Genomic DNA, 19,490 nt, shown 5'->3' with positions numbered 1-19,490 from the left:
CATTTTCCAATTGATGGGCATCCATCGGTTTCCAGTTTCTGGCCACTACAACGAGGGCCGCCACAAACATTCTTGCACATGCAGGTCTCTTTCCCTTCTAAAAGAAATTGTTTTGAGGAGTTTAGGATTAACCAATGAGAAGTACAAGTAAACATCTTCTCTCCCCACCCCACCAATTAGGACTCTTCCATTTAAGTTAAGAGGTAGTATTATTGGTATTAGAGAAATAAAGACATACCAGAATCATTTTCAGAATGATCAGCTGTAAAGGAACAAAACCCACTGTTACCACCATTACATACTATATTTTGAAAAATGATAAAGCAATCAGATAAGAAAAAGAAACCGAGACAATAAGCATAGAGAGAGTAAAAAGGATCTTTTTTTCAGGTAATGATCAATCAGTTAAGCATTTATTAAGCACTTATTGTGTGACAGGTATAGTGTTAAGCACTGAAGATACACCCCCCCCACCCCCAAAAATTTCTCTCAAAGAACTTATAATCTAATGTGAGATGCACCATGCAAAACAAATACAGGTAGATCAAGCTATGTACAGGATAAATAGAAAATAATTAACACAGAAGAGCTACTAGAATAAAGAGGGTTTGGGGAAAACAAAACTGTTTGCTGTCGGTTAAGAAATAGAAAAATTGTTATGTAGAAAGAAATTTTAAAAACCAACAACCAAAATTGGAACAAAAGGTTTTGAGATGGTCAACACTGAAAAATTACCCATGCATATATCTTGTAAATAAAAAGCTATAATAAAAAAAAGGAAAAACCCAACAACCTAAAAACCATGGTATTATATCTTTGATCACGTCAAAGTCCACAAGCACTTGGGCTGTTGACCAAAAATTCTGGTACTCAAGGCTTCCTGAAGAAATTAGGCACAAACTAGCATCTCCTCTTTTATATCCCAGTTAATTAAAGTGAGTATGTGAGCTACATTTGAAAGGCCACATGAACAGAAGAGCAGGATTGAGAATGATACCTTCTCCAGCTATGGATAGGTGAAGAATTCTTGGCAAACAAGTGATAAAGATGATATCATTGGAGATAAAATTGACAGTTTTGATAATGTAAAATTGAAAAGTTTTTGAACATACAAATTCATTATAGTTAGAATTTGTATAGGAGGGTTAACTGGAAATACGGTTGCTTGCAACTTCCTTTTTCATTGACTGCTATTGAAGACAATTAATTGACTCATGCGAAGAGGAACCATTCCGTAATAGATAAGTGGCTATGAACAGGCAGTTCCCAAAAGAAGGACAGTCTGTTGAGCATATGAAAACATGCCCCAAAATATTAATAATAGAAATGGCCATTAAATTGGCAAAGATGACCCAAAAAAGAAGATGGTGCTTGTTGAAAGGACTCAAGGAGGACAAGCATAATTTGTTTTGTTGATGGAGCTTTTTAAATTAATCCAGCTGAGCTGGGAACCGAGGGAATGATACCACAAAAGTGACCAAGTCTGCAGTTCTTTCTAAGTGCAATGACATTAATAGATACGTGACCCATAGAGAGTAGGGGAACAGGAAGAAGATGTACATGCACAAACTTGGGACAGCAATGCATTTTAGCCTTAACATGAAAACAACACATGTGCCCATCAGTTTGAGAATGGCTGAATAAATTAGGGCATGTGTGTAATGAAGTGTTACTGCCATGGAAGAAATGGCAAATGATTGAGAGAAGTCTGGAAGGACTTTTATGAACTTATTTAGAGTGAGATATGTGCAGTGACTGTAGGGCTCTCAGCAAGGCATTGATGGGCAATCATGCTTCTTACATCTTCACAGAGAAATGAGGGACAGAAAAACAAAAACCCATACCTGCTGTAATAAGCGGTGGGAAGTAGTGATAGTGAGTGCCAAAGGAAGAAAGAAAGTGCACAATAAGGGAGCTAAAGAAAGTTCAGGAAAAACAGGCTAGAAGGAAACTTTTGGAAACTTAAATTCATTACACGCTTCAAATAATAGAAATTTTTATATTTGATGAACATTTCTCTTTTTGTTTATGAGAATGAATGTTATTTCTCAAGTTCACTGTGAAAAAAAGGATACTAAAAATGGAATTGGTAGCATTTCTAGATTTGTCGTTATAAAGGCACATGTTTCATTCAGAGCAAGAAGGTTACACGTTGATTGGGGTGTTGAAGACCCCCTTATGATGGTGAAGGAGGAAGAAGAGTCAGAAGAGGGAAGGAAGTTGTAGTCGAAGGAGAGCTTTTACCATGTTCAGTGGTACATTAGGAGAAGGAAGGAAGTGGTACAATTTTAGGCTGAGGTCAAGGTTGGGAGCATGTTGAGGAGATCTCTGACAGTGGACAGGGTTATTCCAGAGAGATGAGGAACAGCAGAGTTTGAGGGACCAGAGATGTGAAGGAGAGAAAACACACTTGTTTGGGCAGAACATTCTTGACTGGGAATAAACTTTGGTTCAAAAACTCCCAATTTTCTTTTCCCACTGGGTTGGGAAGATTGAAAATGAGAGAGGATGCCGATCAACACTATCAGCCAAGAAAATGGCACAGGACTTGGCTGTAACCACTGTGTAAGTGGGGATGAAGCCACGGGTTTTGGAAAATTATATGTAGCAGAAGCTGATTTGAAGGACTAAAAATCCATGGAGCTATTTCTTTTTTTCTTCATGCAATTTTTAAAACAGCTTTTTTGGAAAAGTTTTGAGGAAACGTATATGGGACTATAATTTCCTTTAGGAAATAAGTTTTCCTATAATCATTTTACAAAAAATGTTTTATAGCCTAATGAGCTTTGCAATCTCTCTGAAGCCACCTCCGGGATTCTTCTTTACTGCTTCATGAAAACATCTGCAGTGAGGTTCCTGGGTAGTGAAAAGTTGATGAGCAAGCCCCTGACCTTTCTGATGATGAAGCACCTGAAAATGTTGATTACATTTAACTCATAGGCTGCTTCCATTTATCTTGTCACAATTTTGCCTCCCTCTGTTGAGTCTTGACCCAAAAAAAGGATCTTGGGAATCTGACTGTCAATTAGCAGGCAGTCTGTGTGTGTACCTGCTTTTAATGGCCTTTAGTTTTATATGAAATATATGGCTTTTTTTAGAAATCCCTTTTATTTTACTTTGCAGTTTTGATACACAGTTAATATATCTTCTAGTTACATGTTAATATTTTTTCCTACAAATATAGTTGAGGTTTGGCTGAAAAGACCCTTTTAGCCTAAAGGGGAAAGTTGGTAAGAGGTGGTAAAGAAATGAAAAATGTGTGTGTGGGAGGGAAGCATTGGAGGGAAAAAATACTTGATAAACTTTCTCCTTGTTTTTGTAAAGAAAGACATTGGGTTGGTGTTAAGTCTAAGGACTGGTTAGAATCCTGATCAGAGGGAGGGGTGTGTGTGTGTGTGTGTGTGTGTGTGTGTGTGTGTGTGTGTGTGTGTGTGTGTGTGTGAGATGTTGTTTCTGGATCCTCTCACGTTCAAGTTGCAAAAACTACCCAGGGAATTTTAGGTGAAGAGTATGGTGCTAGGAGAGTTATAGGTAATGATTGGATGGAGGGAGACAGACACAGACACAGAACCACATTACCTGCCCACCACATTACCCGCTCCCCCCCCCACACCACTTGAAGCCATATATTCTTTCTTAGCTTGATTTCTGCTTCCTCAGTATGTTCAAAGTGTGAGTCACTGTTGCCTGGACTGGATAAATACATATCAGTTAATTGTCAGAAAAAAGCTGAGCCCCAATTTTCCATAAACTTGCCAGGAAATCCATTTCCTTACAGTGTAGTGACCCCTCTTCTCTTGCTCATAGAGGGAGAATGACTATTTGTAGACGGGCAGGTAGAACCAGCTCTGTTCTCTATAGAAGAGCTTGTTTTGTAGATAGTGAAGTAGAATAGCAGATACAGGGTTGGACTGTTTCAAGAGCCTGCCTCAAACAGTGACTAGCTATAATCCTAAACAAGTTGCTTAACTACAGTGTGACTCAGTTTCCTCATCTGTAAAAGGGGATTGGCAGCTACCTCTTAGGATTTTTGTGAGGATAAAATGAGCTAACACTTGTAAAGTGCATCATTAAGAGAGTTGTTTGGTCATTTGGTCATATTTTTCTCTTTGTGACCCCATGGATTATAATACACCAATACTGTCCATGGGATTTTCTTGGCAAAGATCCTGACATTTCCTTCTCCAGTGGACAAAGGCCAACAGAGGTTAAAAGACTTCATAGCGAGTATGTGAGGCTACTCAGGTCCTCCTGACTCCAGGCCTGCATTCTTTCCACTGAACCACCAGGGGTACATACACATACAGATATGATATAGATGATAGATATAGCGAGACATATGATAGCTATAATCAGCTATTGTATATATGTGAATCTACAGCTATAATAATTTCTTAAAAAACAATAAAGTTAATGACATTAAAAAACTTGAATTTAAAAATCAAATTAGTTAAATAGAAACATTTATAGACATATTAAAATGAAATGCTTTACATGATTAAAAAAACAACCCATGGGACTTAAAAATTAAATTAATTGCTTTAGTTCTTGTGGTTTCAGGGATCAATGAAATTATACTTAATCTAATTTAAAGATGAATTTTAAGTTGAGTTTTTCTCTGCCTGAAAATAGTTTTGTCTACCATTTTGCTAGGGGCCTAATTTTGGCATATTGGTTTCAAGTTAAAATATGTTAATACATTGCCCAAGTCCTAGTTTGATAGTCTCGTTTTGTCTGCCCTTTTTCTCCCTCTTTCTCCATCTCCCACTCTTCTCTTTTCCTCCTTCAACATACACAGCCAGTTCTTTAGTGTTCGTGGTTAGGCTCAGAAGGCTCCTGGATTTCCCTCTCTTTGGAACCCCTGCCTCAGTGCTGGGTTCTGATTAAGGGATTAATTGGATGATGAGGATGATGATGGTTATTATGTTACTGGGACCTTTAGCCTGGATTTGTGAAGCTTTCAGTCAAGGTTTCTCGGGGTGGTATCTAGTTAAGCCCAGAAGAATGTCTGTAAATGCATAAACTGCAAAGGTTTGCAAAGTAGCAATCCAATTATATTAGAATCCAATTCTTAATCTATTTCAAAACTCAGATTCCCAGACCTCATGCTCAGAAGATCTTAGTCAGATGATGAGCCTGGCCCAGTCTGGCTACACCAGTAGAATCTTTGATTTTTCTAAATTTGGATATTAAATTTTGGTTGTAGGAATAATACGGGCAGTGGAAGATCTTCTAGAGAAAGAAATTAGCTGAAAAACTCAGTAGACTTAGCATTTCTGTGGCAACAGATGTCACCTTTCCTACCTTCTAGTAACTGATAGCTTAGCAGAAAAATGCATTGTTTTTTCCTTGACTTGGCCAGCTTATCACCAAACACTGATCTGATTTCTCAGGGAAAGTTAGCCAGGGTTCGGGACCCAGACAGGATCCGCTTGCTGGACTGAAGGGCTGATGGGCTGCTTGCTTTGGCTCCCCCACAGACAGAGATAACTGGAGATTTTCCTGTGTTTCTTCTGCATCTTTGTCCCCTCTATTTGTGAGGTGGGATGGGATCAAGAACCAGAGGCCAGGGAAGGGGGAAAGGGTGAGCAGGAGAGGGGACGTCCAGGAACTCTGCACTTATTAACGCTTTTGAACCTTCCAGTTTGAAATTTTCTTTGCCTGTCATTCCATTCAGGAAGATAAAGGACACTGTCATTCCAAGTTTAATGCAAGGTTGCTGAGAGATCAAAGGGATGCATGGCATTTTAGCTTCTTCCCAAAATCTGCTTCAAAAAGAAAAGATGACACCTCTTAGAAGGGACGGAGATGGGATCATTTTAGGGGGCACTTCCTGGTGGCAATTAGGCTCCCCTGCACAGATGTAGCAAGTCTCAGGGAACTGCCCCCAAAGGTGAAATTATTTCTGGTTAAATTGAAGGTAGAAAGAAGCTCCTTTTTTCTGACTAGGCAGCATCTCCTTAGGTCTTATGGAAGACTTGAACATTCATGAATTGAATAAGAAATAGGTGCCACGGGGCAAGGGACTTCTGGAGAGATTCGGCTTGTCTTTGACACTTGTCTGTGCAGTAGGGAAGGGAATGGGAAAAGGCATTTAATTAAGCACTTACCGTATGCCAGGCATCATACTTAGCATGCTCCAAATATCATCCATCTGTTTTGATCCTGGGAGGTAGGTTTATTATCTCCGTTTTACTTCTTCCTGTAAATTGTCTCCATTTTACAGTTGAAGAAGCTAAGGCAGTGAGCAGTTAAGGGACATATCTGAGCAGGATTTGAATTCAGGTCTTCCTGACATCAGGCTCACTGCTCTATCTACTGCACCATCAACTCCCTAGAAAGTAGTCAGTCTGCAGACATTCATGTTTTGTTACAGAAGCATTTATTTTGGCTATTTTACTTTAGTAATTGGTGTGATTTCCCCACTTCTTGTCCTTTCTGATGTAGACGTTTACCCGTGAAACAATATTGCCAGTCTGGAGAAGTCCAAGAACTTACATCCTGGCTCTCCCACCCGTTCCAGTCCTCTAAATGTCAGGGCTTTGTACCTCTTTCACCATTGGAAATCAGAAAATTGGAGATAGGCTCCTTGTAAAAGAGTGATTAGCATCAGACCTTGGTGTGCAGCAGTGGAGGGTCTCTGGCACCTTTGATTTATACTTCAGGATCTGAAACAGCGGGTCAGTGCCATCCTCCCCTCTTCACCTTCTTTGCATCAAGAGAAACTATCCAATACTAATCTTGCTGCACTTATTACCTGTATTTTTGCCTACAGTACTTTGCTTAGCCTCTAGAGTTCATTAGAAACAAGGTCTTGGGTATTTCCAGATCCATTCTGGTCACAATTTTCTGCTTATTTTTCCCACTGCTTTTTGCACAAACCTATTTTGAAAAGCTAAATGACAAAATCCAGCAACAGAAAAGAACTCGGGAGAATAAAATCAAAATGATTGCTGCTTGGGCTCTAAACTCCAAAGGTGATCATTAAAGAAGGTCTTAAAATTCACCTGCCTACCATCTTTGAAGTAAAATCTGGTCAATGTACTGTTTTCTGTCATCTGATTTATTGCTATCATATATTTTACTTCTAACAATGGTGCTGACGAGTAACTTGTAGAGAGATATAAGAACATTGACGGTCTAACAAGGTTCTTAATGAACTTCTGCTATCCCTGGGCTGAGCAATCAGTCTTCAGCAGAAGAGGAAAATAGGCCCAATTTTTTGACTTACAGCTGATTCTGGATGAGTTCTTGGTCCCAAACAAAGAGTGTTCAAAAAACCTGACAAAGTGTTCAAAAAAACCTTTGAAAAGTTTTAAGCTATTAAAGTTTAACTAATCCCAGTTCCAATTATAGCCCTAACTGAAATTTCCTTTCCTTTAAAGCTAAAAATGTCCTAAGATTTTTAGGACACCTTGGATAAAGCTGCTTTTCTAACATAAAGCTTTGACCAAAAAATGTTATTGGTGTGATAACCTTGTCATTAATCAGATTCTTCTCCCTAGAATTCAACTCAATTAAATACACATTGAGTGCCTACATTGTGCTTGTCACTTAGTAGTGATGGGATAAATGACAGTGTGAATAAAATATGACACTTCAAACTTTACAAGGTAGAAGAGAAGATAAAACGGCTAAGTAGAGTACAAGGCCCCAGAAATGAGGCTAAGGGAAGTCCTGATAAAGTCTGGAGAAAGGAGACTGTGTATCCAGCCGTGAAGGGCAGAAGGGTGGCCTGCAAAGCTCCCGGAGAAGTAGCCTACCCTGGGGCAGAGAGCACAGGCTTTGTGGCTGTGGAAGTCGCTGCCCTTCTCTGATCCTGCTTCTTTGCTTCTAAAATTGAAATCATAATACTTGGCTCTGCTCAAGTGTTATGAGGAAGATGGCTTTTAAACCCTGAAGACATGGAAATAGAAATTATTATCATTATTGTTGGTATAAATGGCTCCATAATCATGAGAAATGTCTGGAGGAGCAAGTAGTCCACACTGGCTAGAGCTGAGAGCTTTGGGTTTTATCCTGTTTATTCTGTATATACTTAATGTCTCCTCTGATAGAATGCAAAGCCTTAAGAACAAAGACTATTCTACTTTTGGCTTTGTATCCTCTGGTACCTAGCATGATGAATGACACATTGTAGGTGCTTAATAAGTGCTTGTTAACTGATTGATGGCAAAAGGGAGCCAGTAGCAGGGTTTGAGTAGGAAAAGAGATGATCAGAGCTAATCTTTAGAAAGGTTAATCAGGTAGTCATGTGAAGAATGGAGAAATGTGGGGGAAGAACAGTTCAGATGCCTATTTAATAGCCAAAGGGAAAAGTAATGAGGACCTAAATCTGGCTTGTAAAAGTTAGAATGGGAAAGAGAGGATACAATCAGGAATTAGTGCAGTGAAGAGATTGATTTATGTGATTTGGCATCTGATTCCATGTAAAGAAAAAAGATAGTGAAATTAAATTCAAAAAGCATTATTTCATTCTGGAAATAGGAGTATATATGCAGGAAATGGGAAGATCCTTGGAGACAGCTGTTAGTTTTGGGGGAAATGATGAATTTGGTTTTCGTCAGTGAACATTTAATAAGCCAGAATTGTGTCACACACTGGGGATACTGAGAAAGGTAAAAGATAGTCCCTGATCTCAAGGAGCCCATGGTCTAATGGGAGAGACCGTATGCAAATAACTAAGTATGAACCAACTATGTACAGTGTAAATTAGAAATAATCCACTGAGAAGGCAGTAAGGGGGTGGATCAAGAAAAGCTTCTGGTAGAAGGAGGAATTTTAATTGGCATTTGAAGGGAACCAGGGAAGCCAGGAGGTAGAAATAAAGAAGATCATTCAAGGTCTAGGGGACAGCCATTAACAATGTCTAGAGATAAGAGATGAAATGCTTATGCAAGGAATAAGGGGGTCTCATGATAGAGAGAATGCATAAGAAGGAGGGCTTAGAATACAAGGCAGAGGATTTTATATTTAATTAGCCAGACTTTCCCTTTGGAAAAAAGCTTTAATCAATTCATTATATAGTGCTGGGAAGGCCTAGGATGCTGGGATGCAACTATTTTGGTTGTATGGGTATCTAGAGGTGGGAAGGATCCACTCAAGTTTATCAAAGAGGAAGAATGGTGCGATTTGACTTGTGCTTTAGGAAGATTAGTTGGGCAGCCAAGAGGGTAGAAGGGACCTGGGAGAGATTGAGGCCAGGAGACCATCCAGGGCCTTTACTAGGCCACATCAGGGGAGGGAAGGGGGCCCATTGAAGAGATGTTGCAGAGGTAGACTAATGTGACAGCAGATGGGCTATGGCAGGGGTTCTCAAACTACGGCTCACGGGCCAGATGCGGCCCGCCAGGTTATGGCAAATGAGCTGAGGGGCGGAGACAGAGTGTGAGCTTTTGTTTTTACTATAGTCTGGCCCTCCCACAGTCTGAGGGACAGTGAACTGGCCCCCTATTTGAAAAGTTTGAGGACCACTGGGCTATGGGGATAAGAGAGAGCTCTCCCCTCTGGGGAGCCTAGGAGAAGGGGGTTCCCTCGGTGATAATAGAAGAGGTTGTTTGGAGGGTTTGGGGAACACGAAGATGAATTCTGTTTTGATGTGTGGAGTTGATGGTGTCTGCTGAGCATCCCATTAAAGATGTAAGAGAGGAGGTTAGCCAGAGGACCAGTAGGGGAAACAGATTGGAAATCATCAGCAATGAGAAAGTGATGAATTAAATGCATCAGAGCTGATGAGATCACCAAGTGAGGGAGGGAAGAGGGGAGCCTTGGACAAGCCCCTGTAAGACCTTTGGGGTTAGGGGTGCTCTGGAGGAGGATCCAGCAAGACAGACAAAGAGAAGTCAGAGCATCTCTTCGGCCTTCTTCCCAGCTACCCCGTCAGCGCCCCTGGACAATGGAGAAGTCTCCAGTTCAGCCTCTATGGCAAGAGGCCAACTTTTCCTGTAGAATGCAGTCCCCTGACTGTTTTTCTTAGGGTCCTTGACATTTTTGACTTAATTGGAGCAAGTTCCCAGGCTTATCCAAAAGCCATGTTTCCCTTTTGAATTGGAATTAGCCAGTTCTTTATGTAGTGCTGGATAGGTCTAGGATTCTGGGTCTTAGTTTGGAGGTGTGAGTGTCCAAAGGTGGAAACAAACTTGGAGTTGAGGGATGGGGCTAGAAATGGAAATCTGATTGCTGTCCGTATTTCTTCTCTGCTTTTCCTAGGGTGAGGGGAAGTAGCCTGGCAGACCCCAAAGGTTGGATGGCTCCCTCTAATTTGAGCATATGTTCTAGGACTGGTGGCGGCGGTTAGTGCTCAGGGATGCTTCGGACGTCACCGCTCAAATACCGATGAGTCCATCCTGGCCAAGCTGATGGTTAATCTTTGTTTTTCAGCTCCACTGAGGTAGACGACATGATCCGGAAGTCGACAAACCTGCTGTTGACCCGAACGCTGAGCAGTGCTCTGCAGAATGTCATCAAGAGGAAGAACGTGGGGCTGACGGAGGTGAGTTTGCCCTGGCCAGGCCTGAGCATCTCAGGCGTTCCGGGCCCATGTTGCCACCACACTCCTCCCTCCTTTTCTCACCTTCACCTTTCTGCCACAAGTGCCCTGGGCCCTTCATGGCTTAATTTGTTTGTGCTTTGTCCTTTGTCCTGCAAAGCCGAGCTATTTTTCTCTGTGTCTTTCACAGGCTTAGCCAGCTTTCCGGTCAGAAGTTGATACGGTTGGAAGGAATAGTGTAGATCATTTGCCATTAGTTATATGAGCGGGATTTTGCTCAGAGGATACTCTCAACATCAGGTTCCTATTAATGTGAATGACAGTCCAAATATAACATTTTATACGAATTCAGCTCTTGCCTGCGTAAAATCACGGATGCCGAGGATCTTGGCAGTCCCAGCACTTGGCTGGGGTATGTAGCCCCGGCTTTGGCAGAAGTCTCCCAGTCCCCTCCAATCCCCTTATGACAGGTAACACACTTGATCAGCACCTAATCTAGGGATCTTTCCCGGTACAGAGACTTCCTACTGAGTGTCTTAGTTGTGCCTTATTCTGTCCGGATGAGGGGGACGTGTTCACAGCTCCATCCCAGCCCCCTAAAGAGCAGGCCAGATAACTCGGGGCCTTTTGGAATTTGGGGAAACCATTAAAGGAGGAAGAATTTCCATTTGGTTGAAAACTCAAGAGTGCAATAGTCCAGAGCTTTGTTGGCCAGCCAGGCATGGGATGGGGGGCGGCTTGCTGGGTTAAAACTGGACCCTCATACCCAGCGCAGAGCTGGTTCTGAAGGGAGAAGGACAAAGGACTTGGGATGTGGGCTTTCTGTATTGAGGTTATCAGTTGTAAAACTGAGTGCTGGGCTGCAGCAAGGACAGCACACACTCTGCAGTTGGAGTATGAGATCACTGATGTCCTGAGCAATTGGATTTTTGTTGTGCTGGATAATGGGCAGTGCCCTCCAAGAGCTAGTGCCAGGCTCTGGGCAGACTCCTGGGCACCAGAGAAAGCTGGAAGCAAGTGTGTTGCTCTACCTGCACGGCTCTGCTTTTTCCTTCCAGGCAATCAAAGAGGAATCAGTCATTATGGGGTGGGAAGAGGGCTGTCAAATCAGAGATGACTTAGGGAGAGCCTTGTGATCATCCAGTCTGAGTCTTGTCTTTGACAGAGGAAGAGACTGAGGCCCAGGGAAGAGAGGGATTCCCTGCTCCCCAGCCTCAATAAGTGTGGTCGGTTAGCTTGGGGTGGGAGGAATTGTTGCCATTCCCCCAAGAGTGAGGGTATGATGAGAAATTGGGTGAATTAGATTCTTTTTGGGAAAGAAACATCATTTGGGGTTTGCTTATTTATTTATTTATTTATGAGAGCAATAGCTTTTGATTTTTAAAAATATACACAAAGTTTTCAACATTCACTGTTTCAACACCTTGTGTTCTAAATCTTTTCTCCTTCCTTTTCCCTACTCCTCTCCCCTAGACAGCAAGTAATTCAATATATGTTAAGCATGTGCAGTTCTTCTATAGATATTTTCATATTTATCACATTGCACAAGAAAAATCAGATCAGAAAGGCAGAAAATGAGAAAATAAAAGCAAGCAAATAACACAAAAGGAGACTACGCTATGTTGTGAGTCCCCACAGCTCTCTTCATCACAAGATCTTTGGAACTGGCCTGAATCATCTCATTGTTGAAGAGAGCCATGGCCATCAGAATTGATCATGATGTAGTTTTGTTGTTGCCATGTGTATAATGATCTCCTGGTCCTGCTCATTTCCCTCATAATCACTTCCTATCAGTCTCTGCAAGCCTCTCTGTATTCCTCCTGCTGGTCATTTCTTACAGAGCAATAATATTCCATAACCTTCATATACCACAATTTACCCAACCATTCTCCAATTGATGGACATCCATTCATCTTCCAGTTTCTAGCTACTACAAAGAGGGCTGCCACAAACATTTTGGCACATACAGGTCCCTTTCCACTCTTTAGTATCTGTTTGGGACATAAGCCCACTAGAAACACTTGCTGGGTCAAAGGGTATGCACAGTTTGATAACCCTTTGGGCATAGTTCCAGATTGCGCTCCAGAATGGTTGGATCCATTCACAAACAATGTATTTATGGACCAGTTTTCCCACATCCCCTTATTATCTTTTCCTGTCATCTTAGCCAATCTGACCGGTATGTAGTGCTATCTTAGAGTTGTCTTAATTTGCATTTCTTTGATCAATAGTGATTTGGAGCACCATTTCATGTGACTACAAATAGTTTCAATTTCATCATTTGAAAATTGTCTATCTGTATGCTTTGACTATCCATTGGAGAATGCACGCATGATGCATATACACATAGACACACATACATGCACATTCACATCCCCCTATAAGAATATCTTCCTGCCCCTGGTTTCCCATCCCAGCTGATAGCCCACGTGCATGGGCTCCTCTCCCAGTTATCATCCCCCTTTCCTTCTCCCTCCTCCAGAGGTTGGCCTGCTCAGAGGTGACTGCACTATGAATGGTGCCCAAATGGGCCGATTCCTCTCCCTCTGTCTTGTCTTCAGGATGCCCTGAGGAAGCTCCCACTCCTGCAGGACCCCTTGGGAAGGTGCCTCCTTGTCCACGTCCCCTTCCCTCGGGGTGTGGGGCCTCTGCCCCAGTCTAGAGCACACATGTCTCCCAGCAGGGCCTGCCATCTGCTTGTTTGTTTTGGGGTCCTGGTGCTTAGCAGATGCCAGCTAGGAGATCTACTCCATGAGGGTCCAAGGTAGTGAGTGTTGGGGCTCCCAATGGCTCTCTGTCTCAGTGAGCCCACCTTGCTGGCTGCCTCCCCTGAGGGCATAACCTTTGATTTACATGATCACCCCAGAGCAGAGCCCTGGGCCCCCCAGGGAGAGTGTGGACACTGTGGGGCGTACTAGACGTTTCTCCCAGTCCGAGTAGAGGCGAGAAGGCCTTTTTGTTTCCCTGAAGCAGTTGGAATGGCATCATATAGGGCTGGAGTCGGAACTCAGGGCCTCCCTGAGCCCTCCCAGGTCCAAACCCCCAGCTTGTCGGGCAGAGTGCTCCCCTCCAGGCTATGGCCATCCCGGGGGGCTCTCGAGTTCCTCAGGCCTCCCAGGCTGTGCTGCGGCCCACATCCACTCCCCTCACAGACTGACCTGGAGAGGACCAGAGGACCCCTGCCTGCAGGGGAGGCAGCTGGCTGCGCCCCCTCCCCCTCGGGGTTCACGGCTTCCTCATCCTGTGTGAGACGGTCCACTCGCTTAACCTACAGGAGCAAGTTTGAGGCTGGGGGAGGGGTGAGCAGCATCACAGGAGAGACTCAAGCCATGATGAAATGTTCTCTCTGAAATGGCTCCCACACAAGTTGCTTCGTGATGGCCCCCTCCCCCCCAGCGGCGGCTTTTTCATTTGCAAATGCCCTTGCCAGGTTTGTGGGAGCTGTCACTCAGGAGCCCAGATTGCTTAGAGCTTCTCGACAGACAATGTTCCCCCGAAAATGACACGGTATCTGCTGTAATCCCGGGGCGTTTTAATAGGCCATTCTGGGCTCTGCCATGAAACATTGCCAGAGTGACTGACAGTCAATTGGTGTAATTCATGGGGATCTTTTGTGTTGACAGTTTTTGAAAAAGTCGTGGGAAATTATAAGTTACCCAGTGAAGCCGTCTTTTTTTTAAAGCTGCCAATATCATGAAAAACAGGACAATCTTCTCTTTGACTGTCACTGGTTTGCAATTGCGATAACATGACACGATCCCTCCTTCTTATTAGGATTTCAATTTATAGACACCGTTCCTTTCCTACAGGTAGCTGTGCTCGTTTTAAAATAGAAACTTCAGGTTTTTTCAAATTGGTTCTCCCCCTTCCCCCAGCGCCAGGGCGGCCGTCAGTCGCCAGCCGTCCACCCTCACCCTCGGGGAAGGAGGCAGGAGACTTCTCTCTTGCTTTGGACTCGGGGAGGGAGGAGCCGCCCCATCACTTTTTTTTCTTTATCTCTCGGACGCTTTGACCACATTCAGATGGAGCGGCTGGGGCTGGGGCAGGAGTGCCGCCTCCTTCTCCCAGCACCTCGAGATGCTGTGCTAGCTTCTCACTTCTGGGGGCTCAGAGAACGGAGGGTGCCTCTTCAGCTGTTTGCCTGGCACCGAAGGGCACTGCCCCAGGCCATGGAGAAGCAGAGTGAGCCAGCCTCTGGGAGAGCAGGCTCCTGGCTCTCCCGGAGCCCCATCCCTGAGATTTCCTCAGTTCTCCTACTCTTGGGAGCACAGAGGAGCCTCTGAGTATGATGGAAGGCTGATCAACAACTCATCACATGCACTGTTTTTTTTTTTTTTGTTTTTTTTTTTTTTTAACTTTTCTGGTGATATATGCATATATATATGTATGTATGTATATATGTACACACACACACACACACACACACACGAGTTATAAGCAGGGGAAAGGTAAATATAATTTCCTGTGGATATTTAGCCAAAACAAGGTTGAGAAAATAAGATTTCCAACGGACATTGAGCACTCAAGGATTGGTACTGCCCGTTTTCTCATCTGTAAAATGGAAAGAACAGCAGCTCCTCCCTCCTAGAGATATTGTGAGGATTAAATGAGAAGACAATTATAACGTGCTTAGCACCTAATAAACATTATTGAGGATTATTATTTTTATTTTGCTACTATTTTCCACTTGTTTCAGTTGTGTTCAACTCTTTGTGATCCCATTTAGGATTTTCTTGGTAAACATACTGGAGTGGTTGGATGTTTCTTTCTCCAGCCCATTTTACAGATATGGAAACTGAGGCAAATAGGATGAAGTGACTTGCCCAGGATCACACAGCTAGGAAGTGTCAGAGGCTGAATGTGAACACTGACTCCAGACCCAGTGCTATACCTAGTGTGATACCTAGGTTTCCAGCAGCAGCATCGTTATTATTATTAATTAGTATTATTATTACTGTACAAGTAGAGCAAATAGAACAGAATCATAGCATCTCCCTTTTGAAAGGCTCTGCAGTGGTCATGTTGTCGGGCTATCCCCGGATGGGAGGGTCCTCTCTGACATAGTCCTCCTAAAGGCTTCACTGGGCCTATTACTGTGGGGACCTCAGACTCATTCTTGGTGGTTTGAGTTCCCCCCCCTCAAAGCCTCTCCATAGCCTGTGGGCTAGATAATCATAATACAGTTAGAGCGGGTAGAAACGATGGGATGCCGAGCCTCTAAGGAGTTGTCGCTGGTTCACTGTCAGCGTGTTAGGTCTCCTGTCCTCCACTGGAGGGGCACCCCCCTGGCAGGGCTCCGTAGTTGGTTGTGGCTGTTTAATACTGTTCTTATCAGCAGTTTGGCGCAGGCTTCTCGAGGTGCAGAAGGCCCAGAGCTGAGGGGAAGCCCACAGAGAGGGATGCTCGGCCTCCTGCGAGCTCCTGACAGGCTGGAGCAGAGCCGGCAACATTCCCAAGGGCCATGGAACCCGATTAAAATGTGATTGTGAAATATTTAACTAAATGCAAATTCAATAAAACATAAATCACATTATATTTGAAAATAGAGTCAGTGTGTGGCCACAGGGATGCTTATTTACAGATTAGTGGCTTTGTATTCTGATGGAAGTGGATAGCTTCAACATAGAGAAGAGCTAATCCAATTCCAATTGATCAGTGATGGACAGAATTAGCTATACCTAGAGAAGGACACTGGGAAATGAGTGTAAACTGTGAGCTTTTTTTTGTTTTTCTCCCCAGGTTATTTTTACCTTCCGAATACAATTCTTCCTTTGCAACAACAACAACAACAAAATTCGGTTCTGCACATATATATTGTACCTAGGATATACTATAAGATATTTAATACGTATGGGATTGCCTGCCATCTAGGGGAGGGGGTGGAGGGAAGGAGGGGAAAAGCTCGGAACAGAAGGGAGTACAAGGGATAATGTTGTAAAAAATTACCTATGCATGTGTACTGTCAAAAAATGTTATAATTACAAAATTAATACAGATTAGTGGCTTCCATTTCTATTCTCTCCAAATCAAATGAGGAGAAGTTCAGTGAGGGTAAGTGTGAAGTCTTGTAGTTGTTAGAAAAAAGCCATTTCACCAATCGGAGCCATTTAGGACAAAAAAGCACAATCTCTGGACATGCCCTCATTGGCCTCATATGGAGGCGTGGGTCTGGTTCTGGTCCGAGAGCTGAAGAAAGGTCTGCATAGGCCAGAGGGTCAAGAGGGCTGGGCCCCTCTCTTGAGGAGAAGGTGCCAGATATGGGCTGTTATATCGGGAACAGAACAATCTCGGGGTACTCTAAAGCACCCCTTCAGCCTCAGAGGCACCCGCGAATGGAAGAGGGCAGAACCAGGTGTGAGGTGTGAGTGACAGACTCCACTTCTAACAACCAGAACTGCTTGGGGGGAGGGGGCTGCATCTGAGGGATGGAAGCTTCCCTTTCTGGGACTTCTCCCGGCAGACACAGATGACCAGCCCATGTGACTTCTGTGGCTTCCAGCTCTGGCTTCTCAGATTCTCAGGCTGTGATGGAGTCACTGTCTTAAGGTCTTGAGTTCCTGAGCATGGGAGCGGCCTAGCTCCCACTGAGTGCTGTTCTCCAAGGGGCCCGGACTGCTCTGTGACGTGGAGAAGCCCAAGGGCTTTCAGACCTTTGGAAGGATCGTGGGCTTGGAAAGTTGGCAGTCATGCCCCACCTGGACTTGCCCCTCTTGCCAATCTCTCTCTTACCCAGTTCTTGGGCATTCTCTGCTTGTATATGCCAAGCCAAGAGGATGCTGGTTTTTGTATGAAAACCCACCTCCAGACACATTATAAAAGAGGGGTTAGGACAGGTTAGAATTCCCTGCTCTCTCGGGGTGCTTTTAGGTACATTGTAGATCCTCATGGTTGAAGCAAGGTGCCAGCTTCATCTCAAAGATTATGAGGTCAAAGAGGGCCCGCTGGGGCACTGTTAGAAACTGCGCCCCCTCCTGTGGCCCCCAGAGATGCTGGTACAGGTGCTCTGGAGGGCAGCAACCAACCATTTCCTTCTTGGCTGCTCCTAAAGAAGGGCCCCCTCGGGCCACCTCCTCTTTTGTATAACCGTGGCTCACCAACTTCTGCTGGAGTTAGTGACGGTCCTTGGGCCTCTGATTTCTGTAGCCTCAGGGATTTTGTGGGTACCTTGTCTTTTTCCGGGGATCCACGTGAGATGGCGAGGGTCTTTAGCATGTTTGCTCTGGATGTCTTTTATTCAGTCATTAGACATTTATCTTTAAGCAAAGATTTATAAAAGAGCGTAGGATGAACAAAAGCACTGGTTCCTCTGCACCCTAGAGTGCTCTCTGCAAGGGTGGGCACAGACTTTGAGAGCTCTTAGTAGTGAGACATATGCCAAGGAGACCCCCAGGGATTCAGGGTCATGATGACCGTCGTGGGCTCCCCCTGTCCACAGGATTTCCTTTGGAGAGATGGCTTAGCCGGGCTCCCTGTGCTCGTCCCTCTCTGCAGGCCGACTGCAGTGATTGTGACCGGCTGAGCAGTTCTCCTTATGGGACGACTTGCGGTGAGGGAGTCAGGGAGAAGAGGGGCCCTCTCCTCCCCGGCCCAGGCTTTCTGGGCCACATGGGGTCCAGCCAGTTTTCTTCCTGCCAATCTAGCTGCTCTTCTGATTTTATTGGAGGAAACTTTTTTACACTTTGCAAAGGGATAACGGGTCTTGAACAAACCTTTGTACTTTGACATATTAATGTTTCATTTTATCTTATCTTCTCCTTGCTTTCTATAATGGCATCAAGAGAACCAGTATCCTTGGGGGGGGGGGGGGTGAAGTGTGTGTGTGTGTGTGTGTGTGTGTGTGTGTGTGTGTGTGTGTGATAACATTGACTTTATCAATCTCTCTGATCTCTTTCTTACTGTGTACCAGCTGGAGTACACAGCATGCCATCTCGTGTGCGTGTCCCCCTCCCCTGCACCCCCCTTTTTCTGGGACTGGAGGCCCATATGCCTTTGTTTGTTTTGCAGCTTGTCCAGATTATTATCAATACAACCCACTTGGAGAAGTCCTGCAAGTACCTGGAGGAGTTCATCACCAATATCACCAACGTGCTCCCCGAGACCGTCCACACCACAAAGCTGTACGGGACCACCACATTCAAGGTGAGAAGGCCCCCAACCATGTTGGATGGTCTTGGTCACGAGCCAAGCCCAGCACACGTTTCCCCTTGGGTCGCACCCTTGTTCTCTGGGAAATGTCATTCCTCCTCTTGTTGCAGTCTCTGCCACCTCAGAAGAAAAATTTGGCCATAGTCAAGAGGCAAGGGCCTTAAGTCTGGTGCTCACGTCACACCGCAGCAATTCGTACAGGTTTTCCTTGTTCTTTCTGAAACCATCCCATTCTCGCTTCCTATAGTAGCACAATATATTTCAGCACATTCGTGTACTGTAATTGGTTTTCCATTCCCCAATGGATGGTCATCTCCTCAGTTTTCCGTTCTTTACCATCACAAAAAGAACTGCTATAAATATTTTTGTACGTATATGTTTTTCCTCCTTTTTTGGATCTCTTTAAGGCTTAGACTCCCCTCAGTTGCCTCGCCCTTAAGCTGGCTGCTTTGTCTTGTATTCATGGCCCATCTGCACTCATCAGATATGTGTGTCCGTCCCCAGTAAAGGACCATTCCTTGAGAGCAGGGATTGCCTCGTGCGTCCGCCCCGGCCTGCCCCTCCCTGTGGCATGCCCAGCCCGGAGAGAGAGGATGGACCCGCAGGAGGAGGACCGTGGGCCAGGCCCAGGAGAGGGGAGGTCGTGCTGACGGGAAGCACGGTGACGGGCTGATTCTGTCAGGGTGCCCTCCGGTTAAGCGCTGCCATTACAGTGGCTCCATGTTGTAAATTGTCCTAAGCGACTGTTTCCTGCAAACGTTCTCTTACAGATGGAAACCTTTTGTTGGATGATGGGGAGCAGGGGATGCAAAGGGCTTCCTGGCAGTGGTCTTGTCAGAATGCTCTTTAGTGGACA

At 44.4% G+C, this 19,490-nt stretch overlaps 1 protein-coding gene across 1 annotated transcript in view; it reads left to right on the top strand.

Moving 5' to 3' along the window:
- The window catches only part of EXOC6B (exocyst complex component 6B), a 509,545-nt gene that overhangs the window by 291,913 nt on the left and 198,142 nt on the right, over window positions 1-19,490 (top strand). The window contains exons 16-17 of the mRNA XM_074285536.1: window positions 10,381-10,492; window positions 18,494-18,628. Coding sequence (XP_074141637.1) covers window positions 10,381-10,492; window positions 18,494-18,628 — 247 coding nt within the window. The remainder of the gene's footprint in view (window positions 1-10,380; window positions 10,493-18,493; window positions 18,629-19,490) is intronic.

Source organism: Sminthopsis crassicaudata, chromosome 2 (genome assembly GCF_048593235.1).
Source record: "Sminthopsis crassicaudata isolate SCR6 chromosome 2, ASM4859323v1, whole genome shotgun sequence".
NCBI lineage: Eukaryota > Metazoa > Chordata > Mammalia > Dasyuromorphia > Dasyuridae > Sminthopsis > Sminthopsis crassicaudata.
This window is presented reverse-complemented; position numbering and strand designations above follow the sequence as displayed.